General features: G+C 44.4%; 1 protein-coding gene across 21 annotated transcripts in view; it reads left to right on the top strand.

The window, feature by feature from the left end:
* Nucleotides 1-23,006, top strand: part of CCNY (cyclin Y) — a 318,347-nt gene that overhangs the window by 271,423 nt on the left and 23,918 nt on the right. For all 21 annotated transcript variants that reach the window (XM_070601618.1, XM_070601616.1, XM_070601613.1 and 18 more), the window contains 4 exons: nt 12,656-12,756; nt 18,662-18,697; nt 20,747-20,804; nt 20,893-21,012. In XM_070601618.1, the coding sequence (XP_070457719.1) occupies nt 12,656-12,756; nt 18,662-18,697; nt 20,747-20,804; nt 20,893-21,012 (315 nt within the window). The remainder of the gene's footprint in view (nt 1-12,655; nt 12,757-18,661; nt 18,698-20,746; nt 20,805-20,892; nt 21,013-23,006) is intronic.

Here is a 23,006-nt window from a genome sequence, read left to right as displayed (position 1 = left end):
GCTGTGCATTCCAGCTCTGTGCATCCTCTGTAACCCAGCCCAGCTCTCAGGCAAGCTCTGTAAAACCTGTGATCTCCTGACACAAAGAGTGAAATCATGCAGATGTCAAAATCTGCTCTACACACTTGTTCCTATATAAAAGAAATCTTGGTGCTAAGTATCTCACACAGCAGATGACCATGTAACAGCGTGACTCTCCAGTCTGTGAGCAGACCTGGTTACAAAGCAGTACATCAGTACTGTCCATGCTGGGAAAAGCAGCTGGAATGTGCCATCCCACACACTGCAATAGGATTCGAGTAAAATTGCCTGCAGATTCAGTTAGGCTAACAAACCAGCTGTGCCTTTCAGGTTTTGAGACACTTTGGTGTAACGAGTTAGAGCAGTAGAGAAAGGTTGAGTAGTCATAATGATCAGTATAATCTATTGAGAGCTTTTCCATGTTTGTGCCAGGCTCTGTTCTCACTGGTTTAATGTGCTTACTCAGTAACCATGCTGGTGGGTGCTATTTATCATTCCCATTTAGAGAGGAGGAAAGTGAGGCACAAAGAAGTTTGCTGAATAAGCGCTGGAGCTGGGGTTGGCGCCCAGGTGGGAACACCAGTTCCCACATGCACAGAGGTGGTTTAGCTAGTTTATCTGGAGTTAGAGATAACGTGCATAATTAAATTTTTATAGGATAGTCTGTAGAACTCATTTCTGAGTAGGGGTCCCAACTGAAATTTGTAATTTAATTTGTTGTTAAACTCTGGAAGGACAGATTTTCTTTGCCCTTGTTTAGGAAAGCTCTTGTTCTTTGCTTTATTGTGAGGGATGTTGTTTCTGTCATCTCTCCTTTAAGTTTCTGAAGAACCTACTTAGCACATGTTGCTCAGGTAATCTATAAAGCGGCTGTTGTTTAAGAAGAGTGAATGCCGTGGATATAAAAAAGCTGTGTAAGAGAGGCGGGGATGGCTCGGCTCTGCCCCTGGGAGGACTTAACTTCCACAACACGGGGAAAAGCACTGTTGTCTGGCCCCCAGCCAGCAACCAGTGAGAGGAGTGGGCTGTGCCCGGGGCATCCTCCAGGGCGGGGGGGGGGGGGGGGGGGGGGGCTGGCGGCAGAGAATGGAGCCCCAGGCTGGAAAAGAGGTGGGCCTTCGACTGGCTTAGAACAGCCAAGTGAGACCTAAAGCATTAGGTAGAAGGAGACTGCTTCTGAGAGAATTATCATAGGATTTAAAGCTTGAAACCATTTGAGGATAAACCCCCTTGGGAGTTTTGACTGTAAGTTAAATCAGGGTGAATTATACAGATTAATATTCTAATCAGCACCTAGGTCTTAGATGTAGTTAGAATGAACAGTTCTAGGAAAATTTAATACATTATGAAAGATACACTAGGTATTTTTAAAAGTCTTCTGTAAAGGGCTTTATTAAAGTTTTTACTTCATTTAAAATTTGCTGAAGTTTTAGCTTTGCTTTTTCTTCAAGGTTAGCTATTTTAATGAATCTTTTAATTAAAACGTGGAAGTCTCTGATTATAAATTGTGAGTGGCATTGTAGGTGACTGGAGTCTTGAATCACTTTCCTGAAACTTAGTGAAAAATCATGCCTTTTACTTTAGGCTAATTTTTCTTTGACATCCTCTTGCCACTTGGTGACAACATACCTGAAGTGAATTGATCATTCTAAGAAGTTAAAAAAGATATTAAAACAGAATGAGTCAGGGGGCTGGCCCCGTGGCCGAGTGGTTAAGTTCGCGCGCTCCGCTGCAGGCAGCCCAGTGTTTCGTTAGTTCGAATCCTGGGCGCGGACATGGCACTGCTCATCAGACCACGCTGAGGCAGCGTCCCACATGCCACAACTAGAAGAGCCCACAACGAAGAATACACAACTATGTACCGGGGGGCTTTGGGGAGAAAAAGGAAAAAATAAAATCTTTAAAAAAAAAAAAAAAAGAATGAGTCAGGGGTTGAATGGCCAGCATCCCTTACTCTCATGCAAAACAGTCACAGTATTTGTCTTAATATTGAGACAGGTGATAGTTCTGGAAACTTTGCGAGCGAATAAAGTAAACAGTGTTATTTATCAGAAGCAAGAGTCACATTGTTAACTGATCTTGGAGCTATAAGAATTTTGTTCAAGCGCTAGATCTATCACCTGCTAATTGGGGGCCTTGAAAAAGTCTTGTAGTGTCACTGCTCCTGGCTCATAGAATGGGGCATAGTTCTGGCCCACCTGACTCACATGATATAGTGGAGAGGAAGGTGATTTGCAAACTAATTATAGCGCCATATAAATATGTGATGTTGCCCATCGGAGCATAGGCAAATTGTTTAATTTTCCAAGGTCAGTGTCAAAACTGATGGAAGTCTCTCTGGTATTTTGAATATGGATATAGTTTTTTAGTAATTGTGAATACCAGGATTCTCTGGATGGAATGCGTTCTGTTCAGCTCTGTTTGGGAATACTGTATTAGAGGGTTTATTGTTCTCGTCTTGTTTTCATGTATCAACATAGTGATTCAACATTTTTTTACATTACCAAATGATCACTTTGATAAAACTAGTGACCACCTGTCGTCAGCGAAGTTAGTACAGTATTGTTGACTGTATTCCCTGTGCTGTACATTACGTCCCCAAAACTTGTTCATTTTGTGGCTGGAAGTTTGCATCTCTCACCATGTCCTTCACCTGTTTCACCCTTCCCTCCACTCCCCCATGGTCTTCTTAAATAGTTCAGTTCCGAATTGATTCTGCCTTCTGGCTTTGAACAGAATAGGAGGAGGTTCCTTGTAAAACAGGGTCTCTTCTGGGTCTGCTCTTCACCTGTTAATCCATGCAAGTCAGGAATGAAATGAGCTTGATCCAAGAACTTAAAACTTAAAAATTCTAAACCTACCTTTTGCCTCTTTGGGAGATTTGCTCTTAATATAACACAAATTTATTGAGTGGCTGGTACATTAGCATCAATACAATATGCTTGCAGGGTGTGAAAGAAGCCTCAGTAAGGTGTTAATCTCAGTAAGATTTTAAAATCCAGTAACATTAAGGATTCCAATTTACATTTTGAAATAATTTCAACTTAGAGGAAACTTGCAACAATAATGCGGAGTACAGCATCTTCACACCTCGCTCGAGGACCCTTCGACACTCTGGTTCACACAACCCACTCTGCTTGACACAGGATGTTGATATGGGGGAGACACTTTGTTATTTTCTCTTTCTTAATTTTTCTTTTTGGTAGAATGTCTGGAAATGATAAGGCTGCACACACAGAAGTGTTGATGTGGGTGAGAAGTTTGTGTAGGATGTCCGTTCCTTGTATGTTTGTTTGCATCTGTAAAATTTCTCTTTTCTTACCCTTTCCTGTTGCCTCCTTCACCCACCCTTCCCTTCCTTCATTCTGACACCCTGGTGGTGAGGCACAGAGAGACTGATACTTGTCAGGTGTCATGGTCTGTACAAACCCAGGATGGCTGACAGGTGGAATTGCTCCCTAGTGCCTCTGTAGGTCATTTTGGAAACATTGTTCTTGTTAAAACACATGAGTGGAGGGATCACTGAGCTGATGTTAATGATTTATCCTAGAACATTCGTGGTGTGTTCTCAGTGGCATTGCTGTGCTTGAAGCCCCGATCATTTCTACGTGGTGCTGGGATCTCCTCTCTGAATAAGCCAGCACAGAGTCTTGACCGTGGCTGCCTGGTTCTCACGTTGCTTCACACTGCTGTGTAGGGGAGGGAGCTATTCTCATTTGACATCGGCCTGTGACTTGCGCTTCCTTTGTTGGCGTTTGCTGAGGGTGGACTAGGAGCTGCTCAGGCGCTCGAGGCCTTGCGTGATGCCTCACCTCTTCGCTATGCCATTTCACGTTTCGCTTTGTTGCTCTCAACCTCAGTTTTCACTTTCGTCACCTTGCTCAGGGACTTCTGGAGCAGAGAGAGGAAAGGCAAAAACATGAAGTCTGAGAAGGAGCAGGACTTTGTCAGAAAAGCCCTCTAAGAAGCAGACTGTCTTTCCCTTACCCATTAAGCCGAGACTCTCATCCCAGCATCTGTGTGTTGCGGTCTGTTCTTTGACTTTTATCTGTAGGTTTTTAACTTTTATTTTGAAAATTTTCAAACTTCTTGAACAGTTGTAATAATAATGCAGAAAATTCCCATATAGCTTTTACCCAGATTCACCAGTTGTAAGCCATGTTTCATTACTTTGAGCTCATTCTCTGATCATTGTCCTGTGTTACTTATTCTGAATTGTTTGGGAGTAGGTTACCTACGTCATACCCTTTACCCCCTAATACTCCACTGTGAGTTTCCTAGGAACAGGATATTTTTTGTGTGATCACAGTTTTGTTATTAAATCAAGAATTTAACATTATACAGTTCTTTTTCATGAACTGTTCTTATTCCAGTTGTGTTGAGTGTGGCATGTTTTCCTCTGGTACCAGTGTCAATCCAGGGTCACACGTGGCATGTAGTCAGTGTGCCCTTTGGTCTCCTTTATCTGGAGGGATCCTCAGCCTTTCTCTGTCTTTCGTGGCATTGACACTGTAGAAGAATACAGGGCCAGGTGTTTCTTTCACAGAATGCTTCTCAGTTTGGATTTGTCTAAGGATTCAGGTAAGCATTTGGGGCCAGCGTACTTCGTGCAATGCTCGCTTGCCCTTCTCAGTGCATCAAATCTGGACACACATCTGACCTTGTTGGTGATGTTGACTTTGATCACCCTGCAGCGTGCTCTCCAGATTCTCTACTGACTGTTTACTGGTTTTCCCCTTACAACTCATAAGCAGTCTGTGGGCCATGCAAATATCCTAATCTAATCCCCACCTCAAAGATTTAACATCCATTGATCATTCTTGCCTGAGCCAATCTTTATAATTTGGGTTGCAAAATGGTGATTTTCCAGCCCCACCACCCCCTCCACATGTCACCCCCTCCTCGCCCCCCAGCCCCTGGCAACCACTACTCTACTTTTTGTCTCTATGGATTTGTCTGTTCTGGACATTTCATATGAATGTAATCATACACTACGTGGCCTTTTGTGCCTGTCTTCTTTCAGTTACCGTAATGTTTTTAGAGTTCATCTGTGTTTTATATTAGAACTTCATTCCTTTTTATGGCCAAATTATATTCCATTATATGGATATGCCACATTTTGTTTATCCGTTCATCAGTTGATGGACATTTGGGTTTCCACCTTTTGGCTATTGTGAGTAATGCTGCTGTGAGCATTCTTGTACATGTTTTTGTGTGGACATCTGTTTTCATTTCTCTTGGGTATATGCCTAGGAGTAAAATTGCTGGGTCATATGGTCACTCTATATTTAACATTTTGAGGAATTATCAAACTGTTTTCCAAAGTAGCTGGTCTTTGGTTTTTAATATTTTGTTTGCAGTCCTCTGAACTCAACTTTTAACTGATCAGCAATAAGATACTTGTTTCTTCAAAGCACAACTCATCTTTTCTTTACTTCCTTTGGCTCTTTAAACTTTTAAACTTCTCTCAAGGGAAGAAATGACCTTTTGGAACCAGTAAAGTTTTGACCGATATAATTGTACTTATGGAGGATTTTGAAGGGATGTATCTTAAGAACAACCTCGTGTAGCAAGGACACTTTATTGGGAGTCAAGTGGCTGAATTACGGTTCTTCTGATACTTGTCTGCTTTGTGTTGCCAGGCCACTGTGCCGCTTGGTGAAGTGCTGTAGTCCTGTCACCTGTGGGGAGGGTTGGTGCCGCTCCCTCCCATCTCACGGGGTAGTCGCGAGTGGCTGTGGAGATGGGCTATGGAAAGGCCCTTAAACGTTTGCACTGTGCGAACATTGGGCATACTTGACTTTCTGTGACAGTTTGCTAATTATGTAGAAGAGAGAGCTCTAGCAGAATAGGAAAGAAACTTCAGTTTCTTACATTCTGGGGCAGGTCTAACCCATTTTTGAGTCTTTCTGTAAATTAACATTTTTGAGACCTACGCTTGGATAAGCATCCGCCCTACTTTACCCCCAGCTTTCTGGAATAAGCTTATTCCCCCCCTCCCCCCAGAACTACAGCCTGGAGTATATATGACCACTGCTTTCAAGACTCGAAGTAATAGTAGGGAAGTGTTATGTTGGAAGTGAGCCTCTGTTTCTTTTATAGCTGCGGAAAGAACTCGGGCAGCGAGGGAACTAGCGCTGTGCAGGGCCGCCTCTTGAGGAGTGCACGGCCCCCGCGGTGCCATCAGGAGAGCCTTCTCCCTCGGGTGAGGCCAGTCCTGTAGGGCTCTCTTTCTGGATTTCGCCTCACAGCCAGAAGTGTAATGAGAAAAAGTGCTTCTCATTATAGAGTCGTGCGCAGAGCCGTAAGGAAGCCAAGACTTGACCCGGATTACAGTGAACTGTGACTGTCATTATTTTGTAGTGACAGCCTGCGTGACTCACAATAGAGCAAAAATTTTACCTCAAAATCGGCATTTCCAAGTTTTTGTTCTTGAGATTCAATGTTGGTTTATTTTTTTGCTTTCATAGAGAAATGATTTTGTCCACATCTGTTCTTAATTCCATGGCTATTTGCTTTTCCTACTTTTTAGTTTTCCTCTGCTGTGAAAAATCGATCCTGCTAAAAGCTGTTCAGTCTTCCTTTTTCTTTCCAGGGAATATTAGTTTATTAACACCTTGAGGTCAAAGATAAGGGTTTGTCCTTTGTCTGTTCTTTTTGTCGTCGTGCCTCTGAGGCCCGAGGTGGTGGTGGAGGGAGATGCTGGAGCTTCCTCTCTCCCGGCCCAGGGATGTGTGTCTGCCCACTCCGGTGAGTGCTCTGGGTTTGACGGGCTCTGCACTTCTGCAGAATGTCCTTGCACCCACTCCACAGTAGCTGTGTGACTTGAGTAAAGATACTTTCTTAATCGTTTTCTACAAATTTTAATTTTCCTGATGAAGAAAATACTCCCCCTCCACAGCACCGCCTCTCTTTCCACTTCTCCTGTGCTCTCTCCCACGCCTGTTCTGCACACATCAGGCCTTCAGTTAATTCTTCGTAAAGGAATGCTGGTGCCAAGTTCATTCTCTGTGCACGGAGTCCTGCCTTTCTGTTACAGTCACAGTTTGCTCTCCTTAGAATTAGGGTATTTTTTTTTAATTGTGGAGCATTTATTTTTAGAGATTTCATGTATATCGTTTTTTACAAACTTTTGCATCTTCTTTTCCTCTAGTAATATTACCTCATATTTTCTAGTGCTTTATTTTTATTTGTTTCTGGCAAACCCTGAGAAGTAGCAGGACAGTTTTGTCCTGCCATTGAAAGTGGGAAGTTAAAGCACAGAGCTTGTGTTGTTAAGTGACGTAGTGCTCACTGAGCACCTCTGTGCGCTGAGCTCTCTGGGTTCTGTGCCACGTACTCCACAGCCCCACGGTGAGGGCTTGGTTCTGCTCTCTGTATTTTACAGATGAAGACATTGAATCTTGGGGAGGTAAGGCATAAGGTGACCTTATAATTTATTGCCCACACCAGGACACTATTGAGTGTGAAAGGGGGTGCTCCAGGACAACAGGGGCAAACCAGGACTGTCCCCAGTAAACTGGGACGTGTTACCATCCTACATAAGTAAGTTGCCCAGGTCTATACAGCTGATCAGTGGCAGAGCTGCTTCCTAGGCTCTCGGACTCCAGCTCTGCGCCTGCCTTGCCTGTACTCGAGCGCCTTGTCCACATCAGCTCGTTCTCGGCAGGGCCACAAGAGCGCCTGGCCCCTGGCCCCTTTTGTTTTGCCAGCCACTGCCCCACTGCAGTGAGCACGTGGGCATTTTGCTGCCTGGGGCACAGGCCCTTGCTGTGAGCGCCTGTGTGCCAGCTGGTTGCCTCACGGTGCCCCCCTTTCTGCTGAGGCTGCACTGAGCTCCCAGTGGTAGAGGCAGACTTCCTTCGTGGTGGCAGTCCTATGAGCCAGCAAGGCAGTCTAGTGCCTTGGAGGGAGCTGTTCTTCGTTTGCTGATTCGAGAAAATTAGCCAGTCTACCTCCAAGACACTTCCAGTGCAGACCCTACACAGCAGAAAATGACGAGAGCGATCATGCCGTGGAGGGCGGCACAGGGTGCCTCGGACACGTGGTGGCGGGGAGGAGTCCTGAGGAAGGTCCGTCAGCAGGGTTCTGAAGGATGAGTGGTGCCAGAGAAGGAACAGGGCCTTTGGGGTGTTGTATGAAAAGATTTGGGAGAACATGCCTCAAGTGAACACCTGTTGGTAGAAAGGCATGCACTTTGGAGTGAGACAAATGTGGCTTTGAGCTCCACTGTCTTAGATTTGACCTTGGGAACATTACTTCGTTTCTCTGACCTCCTTTGACTGTGAAATGGGACTTCTACCTGCCTGGCTAGGTGTTTGTGGGCTGTCAGTGAATACACGTAAAGGATACAGAGCTCTGTTAGCTCACATTTGATGGCCATTAAATAAAAGTTAGTGTTGTTACTGTCGTCATTTAATTATGTCTGAGTGGTGGCGTACACGGGAGGAAGAAGTGCGTGGCGACCTGGAGGGATGAAGGGATGGAGAATGTCCCCTCCCCAGTGCAGAGCCTCTGAATCCTGTCAGCGGGGAGGTGGCATGATCTGATTTGCTTGGTAAAAAGATTACAGTGGCATCAGAGGAAGGATGGTTTGAAGGGGTGAGCCTGGAGGCAGGGTGATTACCACGCTAACACAAGTGAGAAGTGGTGGAGGCGTTCGGATACCAGAGAGCAGCCAGAGGCACGTGGGGGAAAGATGATTTGGAAATGCATTTGCGGGGTAGAATCAATAGTACTTGGTGCAAGGAGACAAAAGGAGAGGTGGAGGATTGAAGAATATTCTGCGGATTCTGGTTGGAAGCCTGACAGTTAAGTGGAAGAACAGGTTGGTTTGCCGTTCGGGGTGCCCATGAGGAACATTCAGGTGGTCCACAGGCAGGGTGAGCTCAGAAGAGAGACCGGGTCAGAGAGGAAGGATTTGGGACTCAGCAGAGAGCAGAAGAATTAATGGGAGGGCATGAGAATCCCCTGGGGAAGAGAGTGTAGAGGGCAAAGGAAAGACCATCACGTCGCGGGGAGTTTAGAGTGATGGAGTCCACAGAAGGGGCTGAGACTGAGTAGCTAGACAGCTAGGCGGAAGCCAGGAGGGAATCAGGCCTGAGAAGTAGTCCTTGTTGGAGTAGCTCGGAGCTGCTGCTGACCGGGAGGGAGTGTGGAGTGTGAGCCAACGGTTAGAAAGTTTGAGGAAGTGCGGTACTGCCCAGCCCCCGCCTGGAGCAGGTTGGGTCTGCGCTGGAGATGAGCTGCAGGTTCTTCAGATTGCTTTCCCGGGAGGACGAGGATAAAGGAGAGCGCGTGCTGCCTCAAGGCCCCTCGGTTCTCTGAGAGGCGCGCTGCCTGCGCGAGCTCAGGGTGAGCTGTGGGCAGGACTGTGGGCAGGACTTGAGCAGGTGAGGGCTGACGTTGGGAGAAGGATGCCTGGTCGTTTGGGGGTCCAGTGCAGGTCTCATCCTGTCCCCCCTTTCTCTTTGTCCTGCGCTTGGATTGTGTGCGTGCGCAGAGCGTGCGTATTTGTATCCACGTCTTTGTATCTGGCAGATATCTGAATGGAACTGTCTTAAAGGGATAATCTCATTATTCGGGTCACATAATAACTCTTCAATAAAATCGTCTTAAATATATAGTCCAGCTATTCTCATGTGTTAGTGGATCTTGATGTAAATAATAGATTATTTAATACTGTGGACATTATGTGAATCGGTGGACCAGATGATCTTCCTGCTTCAGTGTAGTTCTAAAATTTTATTATTCCACATATTTATAACTTAATTTGTAAAATACACATTATTTCAAAAATATAAACTTTTATTTCCTTAAAAATAATCCCTAATTGGACCTCTCACAGTTGGACTACTCTCTGCTCCCCTGCCCTGCTGAAAGCGTGGAATCTGCACTGTCACCAAGACAGTTGTCATTCCTGGTCAAATTCGCCTGAGCTAGCTGTAGTGTGTGCCCCTCCTTTTCAAGGAAAACGCTGTCTTAGTGTTTTCTTTTATATACTTCTAAAACGTTATAGACATTCGGCATGAGAAGCATTCCTGACACTTTTTTCACATGTCTAATGTGTTCCCAGGACGCACGTCCCTGGCTGGCCGGTGCTGCATGTTCGCAGGAGTTGGTGCCTGAGCCAGCCCTGCCTCCCGTGTCACGTAACACAGCGCAGAACAGACCCCGCACAGGAAAGCAGCACTGGGGCAGGGGCTTCGTGGGGGGTGGGGGGGAGCTTTGTTATTGCAGCTTTTTGGTGATGCGGATTCAGGGCAAGAGAAGTTTGTGGGCCGTGAGTCTTGGAGTCCTGATGTTGCACAGATGGCTTAATGACCAAAGGGTATTTTAGAGCAATGGGGCACCCTGAGACAAACCTGTAGGACTTAGGACTTTCATTCACTTTAGAACTGTTAAATAGTTGGAAAGCTGAGTTGGCATCCCTCTGGCAGATTGAGAGCTTTGGCACACTGGCCCTTCGTGCTGCGAGGCTCCCACTCACGGCTGGGGAGACCCTGAGGCCGGGACTGGCCTCTCCATGGGGCAGGCTTCACGTTAAGCCTCTGACCCTTAGGATGTGCGCGCCGAGGGCTGTTCTTCCCTTCGAGCTCATGACGGTGGTTCTTAGATTGTGCAGTGTAGACTGTGCTCGCCCGAGTGCCCCTCATCTCCTCTCCTTGACTCTCATGCTTATGTTTTCTCAGGGAAACCATTTATTCTTTACAGTTCCCAGCACATTTTAGTCTTGAAGAAATTTGTGTCGGAGGAAATAGTTGAAGCCGTACAAGAAAGAGAAGTGAATTATTATTGTCCTTTTGCTTCATTGCAGGGATTATTCCTCAGGTCACCTTGTATCTCAAAAAATTCATTAACACGTCAATTAATTACTGAATTTTTGTGTTGAACATATTTGTTGAGGTTTTTGTTTGTAGTAGATTTTATAGTAGTGGGGAAATTTTCATAAGAATTTTTAAAACTTGCAACCCATATTAATATTATTTGATTATGAGGTTTTAGTGTGTCTTGTGTGATTTAAATGTGGTTGCTACAAGAGCTTACAGAGAAAATTGTTTTTAATGCCTTTGGATTGTCTTAATGAGAATGTTGGATTAATTTGATAGAGGGGAAATGCCGTGTTAAAATTGACATTCAAATTGACATTGTAACTTGAACTTTGCAAGCTTTCTTCACGCCCTTTCCTTGCACAGGCACAGAACAGCGTGCGCCCAAGAAGAAAAGCCCAGGAACAGGCCTCCTCTCTTTAGTTTCCTGATGCTGGTTCTTTCCTTCTGTTCCACGTGTTGTTGATCTGAAACCCCTGCTGGAGGGCGATGATGTGCCCATAGTGCAGCGCCCTCTAGCTGGGTTTCAGGGAATGCACACCCCAAACTACACTCCAGATTTATGTTATGTAGTTTGGAGGGGAGATTCTGTTGACAGCATCGTTTATATATTTCTCAGGCTTTTGCACATTTTCATAACTTTATTACAGAGGAAGCCTTATTAAAGAAGAAGTAAATTTTAAAGTATCGAGTAGGGCATTTAGCCTCTGCTTGGCTTCGAGGCTTCCTTTGTGTTCAGAAACCGTGGATCCCGAGGGTCTGGTTGGAGGTGGGCAGGTGAGGCAGGCAATTTCATTACCCCCAAGGGATTGTTTTTTTGGTTGCTGAAAATGACACAGACTGTCAGCGTAGCACCAGGCACGTGGGAACTTGTTTGGATGATTTGATTTTTTTTTCCTAACTTGCTTTTGAGCATGAATTATCCAGATCAGTGTCTGCTAATCATATTGCCCACATGGTTGTCAAAAGTCTACTTACTATTCAATTCGATGTCAGCATTGTGTAATTTAAATTCTGTTTTCCTTACCCCAGTACCTTTGAAAAGTAGTTCTCAGTTCTAAAGTTCTCCAAAGAGATCAAAATTTATACAGTTGTGAAAGAACCAGTTGTAAGACTGCACAGGCACATGACCTGAATTTACTTCTTGTTTCATAAGGTTTCCTCTGTAATAGAGTTGTGAAAATGTGCAGCAGCCTGAGAAATATACAAACGATATTTTCAAAAGTGTCAGATAATCTTCCCCTTAAAATGTATTTAGCCCCTAACAAAGAAATACTTTTTTCTTTTCTTTATAACTTCACCTCCTGAATTTCAGGCAGATTAACCAGGAGATTCTGAATGAACATTGGCTGCATTTTCCATGGCCCCAAATCAACTGTATGCCAAGAATAGAGAAGATGGGCACAGTGGCATCTTGTGTGGATCTTGGTGCCTGCAACCCGGCTGCCGCCTTGATTCGGGGCTTTCATTAGCGTGATGAGCAGGACACTTGTTGCACACGGCCCCTCTCGGGTAGGGGTTTCCGTGGATTCTGCAGCAGGTGCTTGCCTGCTTGGTTGCAAGTGTCCCATTCTCCTGATGAAGGAGGTTTGGGGTCAGGAGTGGTGGCGGTGACTTTTATATGTGGAAGAACAAGGAATTTCCCTGTATGTAAAAAGTGTTTTTGTGCTGTTCTTCCTGGTAGTGTTAGCATTGCTTGCTAAGATGTTTTTCCTGTGGTCTGGTCAAGGTTAAGGGGATGATGTTCCTTGGAAGAATTTTGAGCCGTGTTTAATTGTTATTGTCTTGTTGCCATTGTTTTCTAGCATCCTCCAGGACAAATAGCAAGGAAATACAGCTCCTGCTCCACTATTTTCCTAGATGATAGCACAGTCAGTCAACCAAACCTCAAGTATACAATTAAATGGTGGGTATACAGATTTTTGCTTAACTGAATGCTCTTTCTCTTACTTAACCTGACAGCTAACTGGTTGGTTGTGGGATTTGGGAGTGGAAGATTGGGCAGGGAAAGGCCATTGACAATTCAGGAAATCCTTTTTTTTTTTTTGGTGAGGAAGATTGGCCATGAGCTAACACCTATGGCAGATCCTCCTCTTTTTGCTTGAAGATTGTCCCTGAGCTAACATCTGTACCAATCTTCCTCTATTTTGTATGTGGGATGCATTCACATCATGGCTTGATGAGTGGTGTATAGGTCCACGCCCAGGATTCGAACCTGCAAACCCTGGGCTGCTGAAGCAGAGTATGCGGACTTAACCACTATACCACTGGGCTGGCTCCCGGGAAATCTTTTTAAAAAGTGATGCTGGTTGTTAAAATGTAGGGTGTTCAAAATATTTGTGCATATTACTGTTTACATAAAAAGACCAATTTTTAAAATTATTTTAAATGTAGATTAAAGTGTATTTTTGACTTTTGTGCATACTTCCTGCCTTCCCACTTTTTATAAAGTGGCATCCTGGCATAACTCTGCTAACATTTTACCTTCGAAGTAAAGCGTGGCTCCTGTGGTTCCCATTTGAGACTCGGGCTCTGGTGGACGGCAGGCCTGCTGTAGCAGAGGGTGCTTGCCCCGAGCAGGGGCGTCTGAGTTCTCACCAACGGGGAGGGTTTGGGGAAGGCCCTTCTCTTTGGGGCCTTATTTTAAAATGGGGTTTAAGAGAGGAAGGGGAGTGTTTGGATAAAATCCTTTCCTTTTGGGCTTCAGTTCCCTTATTTTAAATTGGGGTATGAGGGAAGGAACACTGGTTTTCCTGTCATGTTCCTTTGGCACTGTGACGATAACAACCCTTGAGAGAGATCACAGACAACCTGATGTGCTGGGGTCTGTGGTCTTCAGGTCAACTCTGAGAAGTCTGCAGTATTTTATCTCTGTGCTTGTTTGAGAAGGCACACACCTAACAGTCTAGTTAGCATATGGAACAAGTGTTTACATTTCCAAGAAGTATTCTTCTGTTCACTGGGCTGGGTTTTCAGGCTTAGAAGCCCTGTTCTGATTGTGACTGCATGTGACAATCAGGCAGTGGGACTGTCCCGGTCCTCTGTTGGCAGGTGGAGATTGGGACCACTTGGAGGGAGGCTGCCTAATCTCTTGTAGGCTTGCACGTTTCTAAGATCTAGATGGAAATGTGGCTTCTTCCCTCATTACCTTGGCATTTGAGGGCATAGCAAAGGACCAGCGGGCATACACCAAACAGGCACCATCGCAGCTGGGAAAAGGTGTCTATGTCACAGTGCCACAATGTGTGGCCACGACCGAGCCACCTCCTACCCTTGGGCCGAGGTTTACTGCTGGGCAATGGGAAGTGCAGCATCTCTTGGAAGTATTTTGTAGAGTTAATCGTTAGCAGTTGTGGAGAGGGGTGGAAAGCTCGAAAGGTCTGGGGCACTCTGTGGCATTTGGCATCTGCTCGAGATCTAAAGATTCCAGATCGAAAGCAGCTGACCTCCCTTCGCCTGTGGGATGCTCCTCCCTGGAAGCGAGGCAGAGTGGACCAGAGGGCACCTGCGCTTTCAGGGCCGGCTGGAGCTTGTGGGAGTGACAAGTGGGTCTGACTCAGTTGCTCAGTGCTTCGTCCTTGGATGATATAAAATTGCCACTGGGGCGACAGAGACACTTAGGAGCCCGATGGGAAAGCTAGGTGACAGTTTGATATTGGCTTATCAAGTCGAGGAGGTGCAAGCCCCTCAGTTACAACTGTGCATCTGTGTCAGTCAGTGGTTCCAGCCCTGGCTGCCCCTGGGAGTGACCTGGAAGTTTAAAAACACACTGGTATTTGATGTCTTGCCCTACGGATCTGGTAGCCCCTCTAGGAGATTCTAATAGGCAGCCAAGGTTGAGGACCCCTGATTTCACTGGACAATGGCTCTCCTCTCCCCTTCAAGTTCCTCTGAAGGTTTTAAATAAACTATAGGTTAATACATGGAAAAGAAGCTGAAAAGCTGGACCGGTTAAGAAAGCTGACTGTCTAGACGAAACATTGAGTGTAGATGTCGTGGCTTCCTTGGTGTTCAAGACATGTTCTCTGCACCACCCAAATTTGAAATTCCTTCAGTTCAGTTGTTTCAAAAAGTAACCTCTTTTTATAAATGTGTATTTTGGACTTGGGAGCAATGCAGGGTGGACCCTAGCTGAAGTAGTACCGTCGGAATCCTTCCCTGTAAACGCCCGCATCTCGCACTTGGCTTGGTTGTGATCAAGGAGCTGAAGAGGTGCTAGCGGCCTGGGTAACCCTCAGCCAGGGGCCTGGACAGTGTGAGGGGAAGGCATGCTCAGCGGGGAGAGGACGGTCAGAAAGGCTAGGAGGAGGCTGAATCCAAATGTCCTCCTGTTCTCAGATTTTGCCTAAGCCTGTCAGAAGGAAACTCCTGTTTTCCTTCTTTTTTGCTTTCTGTGCTTTTCCTGAATCCAAGGCCCTCGTGGCCCCTCCCCCCAGACATTGAAATTGACGCCACGCTCCTGAGTACGGTAGTTCAGCTTAGCTGTGGGCCTCGCGAGCGCTTGCAGGCTGAACTTGCTTCCCGGAAACCAAGTGTGGTCTTGGTTCCCTGAGGAAATGCTCTGAGTTCTAAACAATTGACTTCTAAGCTAATTTTTAGAATAAAACCTCAGTGAGTGGGGGATTGCCAAAGTGAGTGAGCGTCTTTATATATTCTGGTTGGGCTGAGTGGAGGGTTGAGTGCTGCTCTAAAGTGAAGGAAGAGTTTAAGTGTAAAAGCTGGGGCCCTTACTCTGTCAGGCATAATTCCTGTTTGAGACCTTGATTTTTCTATCTTTTGCCTAAATGTCAACAGCTGTGGTATGGTTTAGTGTTGGCCAACCACTGCCCATGCCTCTGCCACAGACCCTTCCCCAAATCCTGTAACGAGCGTGGGAGTGATGGCCAAGGAAGGAGTGCAGAGGGGTGGGAGCCCCTCTACACAGCTGGCCGAGTTGCCCCCGGCCCTGGGTCGCTGAGGCTCGCGGAGCAGCTGCTTCCTCCTGCCTCCAGCTCCGTGGGCCAGCTCCTCTGCGCTGCCAGCACCCACGGCCTCTTCATCTTCACAGGTCTTAGGACTGTCACATGCTTTGCTGTTTTAGTTCTAGGTAAGAAGGAAGACAAGCGCAGTGCCAACAGTCACAATCTGCTTTGTTTTCTTGGTCAGGAGAGTAGCATTTCTTCCTTCCCAGCTCTGGGAGAAGCAGTTGAGCAAAGCCTTTGGTCCAAAGGTACTTCAGGTTTGGCTCCAGCCCATCCTTGGTGAGACCTCTCTGTTTTCTGAAGATGTGGCACAACTAACCGAGCCTCTGACGCTGGGCATTTGGAGTGAAGTCTGAAGCCTGGGACTGATTCAGTTTTCAACTGACTGCCCTTTGCCCCCAGCAAGCACTTCGTTCAAGATGGCCAGCTAAACTGGCCTGTGGACCCGGGCTATACATGAATCCTCAGCTTGGTTTTCTCTCTTTCCAGGGGGTCTCCTTAAGTGGACATTATTCTAGAGGGTGGCTCTATTTTTCATGGGGGTCTAAGGCCACAATGATGTCAGTCTTGCGTTAGCTCAGGAGATGTAAGAGGTAATGACCTTGGGGCCCTGAAGCTTTTCCCTCAATCTGCAGAAGCTGAAAGACCTCTTGCAATGGAATTGTTGATAAGAGAGTCACAACAATGATAATAACTTCTGTTTTAGAACTTTACATTTGACATAATGCTTTTCTGTATTTCATTTTGTTATAACAACAACTGTGCAACATAGGTTGAAAATGTTCTAATTTTATAGATGGCATGAAGGCTCTGAGGTGAGTGAACTCTAATAAATGAAGGAGCCAGCTTCTGAACCCAGGTTGGCCTGATGTTCAGCCCGGGCATGTTTTCCTGTGTCAAGCTTCCTCACAGGGGAAGCAGGAACCATTTTCTTCTCAATCAATCAAGACAGTTAAGCTGATCACTACACCAAAGCCAACCATATGAAATGTTCGGTTCAGATCTGATGTTAGATTAGAAAAGCAGTCATCACAACGTGACTGTTGAATGAATAAAACAGTAATTTCTTCCTTTTTTCCAGAGGCAATGTAGTAGAATGAAAGGGCACAAAACCATTAGACAAGTCAGAAATTCTGGCATCTAGTATCTGAACCTGAATTTTCTCATTTATGAAATAGAATCAGTGACCTCTGCTGTTTTCCCTGCAGGACTGTTTATGTACGTGAAAGCACTTTGAAGACCGTATTATTTTTTTAAATTCTGAAGCCCCTTCACCCTAATTGCAATTCCTTCATCAGCTTAGATGCTTTTCAAAATGTTAAGAGAAAAAGAATAAATTACCATTTGCTCATGAGTGCTTTTGATACTTAGCCTAAGTCATTTGAATGAGTAGATCTCATTCACCCCTCCGTTTTGGTGCCTGGGTGGCAGTTTCTGTTCTCTTGAGACCCAGAACAACATCTGATACAGCCAGTTAGCTATGTTCTTAGCAGCTTAAAAAATAAATTTTGGCTTTCTCTAAGTAGTTTTAAAGTAAAGCAAAAATGGGGAAAGGATCTAGACAGTTTACAAAAGAGGAAACAAAAAAAAGTTGGTCAGTCAGCACCAGTAACCGTGCCAACTTGATAGGTGATCAAAGAAATTCAAATTGAAAACAGGTACACTTTTTTCCTGTTGAAAACAGGAACATTTTTTCAAAACGTTCAAGGTGAGTGTCCACAGGGGTGAGATGAAACAGACACCAGTGGGGAAGTGTGCTGGTACAGTTTTTCTCCAAAGGCATTTGGCAGTGTGTGTGGGGAGCCTAACAATTATTAGTGACTTTAGGTCAGGTAATTCCAATTACAGGATATTTTCTTATGGAAGTAATACTGTCATAGGTTGCACAAATATTTATCTGTGAAGATAGTCATTATCGTGTTAATTATAATTACAAGATATTAGAAATAAATGTTCAGTTGTAGAGGAGTAGTTAGTAAATTATTCAACAGCTATATGATGGATTATAGTCAGCCATCTAAAATCATGTTTTTGAGGAATATTTTAATGGCAATAAAAATGTTAATGAGGATAAAAGTAGGATGCAAGTGTGTTTCTTTACACTAATTTATAGATAGAAATAGATGCCTATATATCTCAAGTTAATACTAGTCATCTTGGGGCAGAGGGACAGTTTTTCTTTATACTGTCTACATTTTCCAAAATTTCTAGAATATGAATAGATTGCATTTTATAATCAGAAAAACATTATTTGAAAAAAATTCAGGAGAGGGAAATGTTTTCATTAAATTCAGATGTTTTAAAATGTAAAATAATGTTTTAAGGTAGTGTTACAAATAAGAGTTACGTACCATTTCAGCAAGTGAATGCATAAGCTAGGCAGGTTGCCAAGAGGTTATCAATTTAGGAGAAAAAGATGGCAAACCACTGTGGGTCATATTCACATTTTTCTGGTAGATATAAAGAAACCACTGATTCTAAAATAGTAGGTACTAAGTTGGCGATTTCTAAAGTTGTTTAATTTCCACCACCTGTTTTTTAGATAGTGCCTGTATTTTACAAGTGAAGAAAGCTTAAAATTTCAGATAGAAAAACAAATGTGTTTCTAAATATCACTTGAAGTTTTGGTGTTTCTGGAAAAAATTTAATGAGTAGCTGGGAATGAGTAGCAGATTGATTTACTTTGAAGAGTGCCTTTTCTTGGTCAGCATTCTGAATTAAATGGACTGTTCAGATGGATCATTTGATTTTTACTTAAATTTAAATATTTATGGTCAGACTGATGTCAGATATTATATAACATCTTCAATATGCTTATGAAACACTCACCTCCTGCATTTTATTTTACAGTGTAGCTCTCGCAATATATTACCACATCAAAAACAGGTATGTGGAGGATGAATTTTGTGCTAAAAACACTACACATTATCTTTTATTATGTTTTTCCCGTTAAGTTCTAGTTGACTCATATTTTTATAGAATTTCTAATGTTAGTATAATTTACCAAAACCGTCCAGGTAAGTGCTGAACTGCTTCTGAATCTGAGGAAAACAGATGGGTGTTGTGTCTGAAGCCAGCAGAACAGGACGAAGCTTCTGGATAATATTGAGCCTCCTCTGCACTCTTTATTTTATGTGTAATTTGTTTAAACATTCTGTCTTTTATAAAATATTATTATAAAGATTTACCGTGTGCAACTTTATCATGAAAAATGTTTATAGTTTCAATTCAGTAGAGGAAATTTTGGTATAAATTTGGACATGACTTATTTTGATGTGGTAGAGACCCTCTCTGAGATAAGTGAGTCTGGAGATAGTTCAGTTAGTTAAAAAAGTCAGTTAAAACAGGGAATTATAAAAAAATTCATTAAAAAAATTTACCTCTATTGTTTTATTTCAACATAAAACATGTAAAAGTACATTCATTTGCCAATTTTTTTACGTAGCATCACACTTGTGCTTCGAGCATGAGGCTTTGATTATAGTACCAGTGTCTTGCTTTTATAAACCACACTTTAATTCATCCTTTTTATCAGTAGTGAGAAAACTTGAGACGTTTGCAAAACAATGTAAATGTAGACTCTTTCAGGTTTTGACCACACCTCATCTACAGCAAATTTATTTTTAGTGATTCCCTTCTCTTGGGTCCTTCCAAAGCATCCTGCTTCGTTTTCATGAGAACACAGCTACTCTCATTGTGATCCTAATTCACTGATTGCTGTGACATTTACATATGTTATGTGAGTATAGTAACAAGCACAACAAGCTCCTTGAGAAATCGTACTGGGTAGACCTCTGGAGCTGGTGAGGGATCGTTAGCTCGATGGAGAGGGTGCCATTCAGCTGGGATACATGGCTTCTAATGGAAGTGACAGGGAAATCCACTTCTCAGAGGAGTCAGTTTTTTTCCAGAGTCGTTTTAGCTTAAATTCTTAATCCTCATTTATATTTTTGAACCTACATTTTCATTTTTCAAATTACTTCTGACAAATGTTTCTCTAGAACGCTTTCTAGGGGTTCTTACTCTTCAGGAAAATTGAACAGGGCTGAACTGTGCCAGGAAATGGGGTGCTGGGCCTGGCTTTGTCTCCCACAGCTCCTCGAGTGAGTGCTTCTTGGCTGTTAGTGAGGAGAGGGATCAGCTGACTCTTCATACCACGGTTGTTAGAAGAGGAAGCGTGACCAGGAGCACCCAGAAGGAGCTGTCTTTATGTTTTCAGACCCCACCCTCAGGTCCTGCCCAGTTGAACCTTTCTTTTAGTTGGGTTTATCTGATCTTACTGCCTGTGTCCTGCAGGCTGGTTAGATGAGCACAGGTATGAATTCCCAAAGCTTTAAAATCAATTCTGATTGTGCACTTTAGGTGCTTTGCTGCATTTGCCAGCCTGGTTAACAACCAGCCCTTCTTCATAGATGTATAGGTTACTGAGTTAAGCTCTTCTACATGTCACCTCTTGCTTTTCAGTATAAAATTGTGAAACTCTTAATGAAGTGAAGTTTTGAGAGCTTTGAGTTAAGATCAAGAAACACTGAATATTCGTTCTTACCCTCAGACTTCTTTTTTGTCAATCACAACGTGGTGATGGTTTAGGCAGATCCGTCAGCCTGTGCTCAGAAACAAGATGTTAAATTTGTCACTTGGTTAGATTTGCTTCATTTGAAAACTCAGAAAATGAAAATCTAGATGTTTTACTTAAGTTAATTCTACTGAATGTGGTTCATAACCTTTATTTCATGGACTATTCAAATAAAGATGATTAAACGTTGAACCCAGGAAAAGCAAGTGGTTGTTCGTGAGTAACCAACAGCATCTCTTACATTTAGCACTGCCTTCTGTTGCTTGAAATACAGGTGAATCAAAATATATTTTTGTTTTATTTTCAATGACATTCATTCTTGCAGAAGATAAACTGTTTTCTCTCATTTTCCCCACTAGGGACCCAGACGGAAGGATGCTCTTAGATATTTTTGATGAAAACCTTCACCCTCTTTCGGTAATCTCCTCCTTGTGTTTTGTGATACTGTTTTATTCTCATTTGCTCTCACTGGGTGGCCAGTCACCTGAAAACACTTCCTTCCCAGAAATCCGAAGTGCCACCAGATTACGACAAACACAACCCCGAGCAGAAGCAGATTTACCGGTTTGTTCGGACGCTGTTCAGTGCTGCTCAGCTGACGGCTGAATGTGCCATTGTCACCCTGGTGAGTGCCGTTCCGATGGCTGCGGCCATCCTGCTGTTCAGGGGAGTGGGTGTGAGCAGGGTTCCTGCCCAGGTGCCCTCGGGAAACTATGGCTTCGGCCTCAGGGCTGGCTTTTTTTGCTGGGGGAATAGCATATGCATCTCCCAAAGGAGGGCATGAAGTCTCGAGACCTCCACAGTCCCCACCTGAAGTCGCCTGTCAGCTCGCATTCAAAACCAGTCAGTGCTGGAACGCTAAATGCGAGTAAGTAAAACATTGGGCTAAAGGAGGATAAAAAGGACCCACGTCAGCCCTCCCATGGCCCTCCAGCTTCCTCTGGTTGATTCCCTGCAAAGGTTCTAATAACATTAGTAAGATGTGACGAACACACGTGTCCCGTATGGAGACCTGTGTCTTATAGGAAGGACTGGGGTATGTTGCTAGCCTCTCTTTTGTGATTTTGTAAATGTGTGTCTGTAAGATATTCAGAGACAACACATGGAGGTAATCTGCGCTTTAAGACTCAAATAAGAGATAAAAATCTGTAGTCTTATTTAGATTCTTAAACCTTTAGGGACTGTTTTGGTCAGTTCTCATTTGGGAACTAGATTTGACCATGGGGCTGGTTGTCACTGCTCTCTTACATTGTGTGTGGTTAGGGCTCAGAAGTGCACTCTGCTTGTGAATGCGCTGTCCCGGGGGGAGACCAGAAAGCAGTTCCCTGTCGTTTCTGAGAAGAGATTATTGTCTAACAGAAGTTTACAAACCCCCTAAGGACTTTTTGTGCCTCTGCCACACCTGAGCTTTGTGCTCCCAGCTGATTCAGCAGTAAACTTGTGTGCTTGTTTATTAATTTGTCGATTCATTGTTTGTTTGTTTGTTCCTTCTCTCGTTGAACTTGCCGCCTAACGGGTAAAACAGACATTCAACAAGTAATCTTTAGGTGATTTGGAGTGATTATAGGTTCTTATGTCATCATGGAGAAAGATATTTATTGCCCAGCTTTGTTCCCCCAAAGGATTTCCAGTTCTGACAAAAACACGCAGCAGGGTTGAAGTTTTTATGTGGGGAAATTGCGACGAAGGGAAAAGGAGGGTGAGAAGATGGGGTGAAAACGAGGGGGAGAGGAATACTTAGATTGCTGCCCTGAAGAAAGTGTAGTTTGAAGCCACTGCAGGTGGCTTGTGGTGGGCTATTTTACCTTGAATTCCCAGGAAAATGATGGCCCGACTGCCCTGAGAGAGCCTTATGGTTTAGATGCGTGCGCGGAGGGGACGCTAGCGTCCTGCAGAGCATGCGGCACTGACTGACGCCTGCAGTGTCCCACATTCTGCAGGGACGTTGAGAGAACATCCACAGTGCACACCCTGTCACCAGGTCACAGGGAGGACTGGTTAGTTTGTGTCTTTGGGGCACTAGTGGAGGGCGTGCATGTGTCCGTAATTGTAACTGCTGAATTCTTCACTGTCCCCTTAGGTAAACTGGTGGCTATCAAGAGATTAGCTTGTTTGGGGGTCTTGTTGGTTATAAGCTAAAGATGAGCAGCCTTGGGGTCCTGTGCAGTGGGTGCATCACTGTGGACCGGTTCTCTGGCTGCTGCTGCTGCTTGTGTTGGCTGAGAGGCAGCCTGTGGGCAGAAGGCAGATGGATGTGTGCTCTCAGTGAGACTCTTGTGTCATTCTTCTTCCTTCTCTGTGTCCCAAAGAGTTAAGAGACAGCTGTTCAGAGTAGGTCTGGCCTAAAGTGGACAGAGCTGCATCCGTCCCTGCTTTTCTCCTGGGCATTCTCTTGGCGTCTTGGCGTGCTGCCCAGCAGGTGGTAGGGGCTGGGGGAGGGCGAAGGGCAGCCGTCAGCCCTGGCCCTGCTGCCCCCAAGGAACAAGGCTGCTGCTGCCTGTGGCCAGGACCTCTAGTGCCTAGAACCTGGCTGGCCCAAAGCAAGTATTGCACAGCTTAGTTAACTAGGCTTTAAAAGAGTAATGATAATTTAATATCACTAAGGATATTTTTTTAGCA

Source organism: Equus przewalskii, chromosome 30 (genome assembly GCF_037783145.1).
Source record: "Equus przewalskii isolate Varuska chromosome 30, EquPr2, whole genome shotgun sequence".
NCBI lineage: Eukaryota > Metazoa > Chordata > Mammalia > Perissodactyla > Equidae > Equus > Equus przewalskii.
This window is presented reverse-complemented; position numbering and strand designations above follow the sequence as displayed.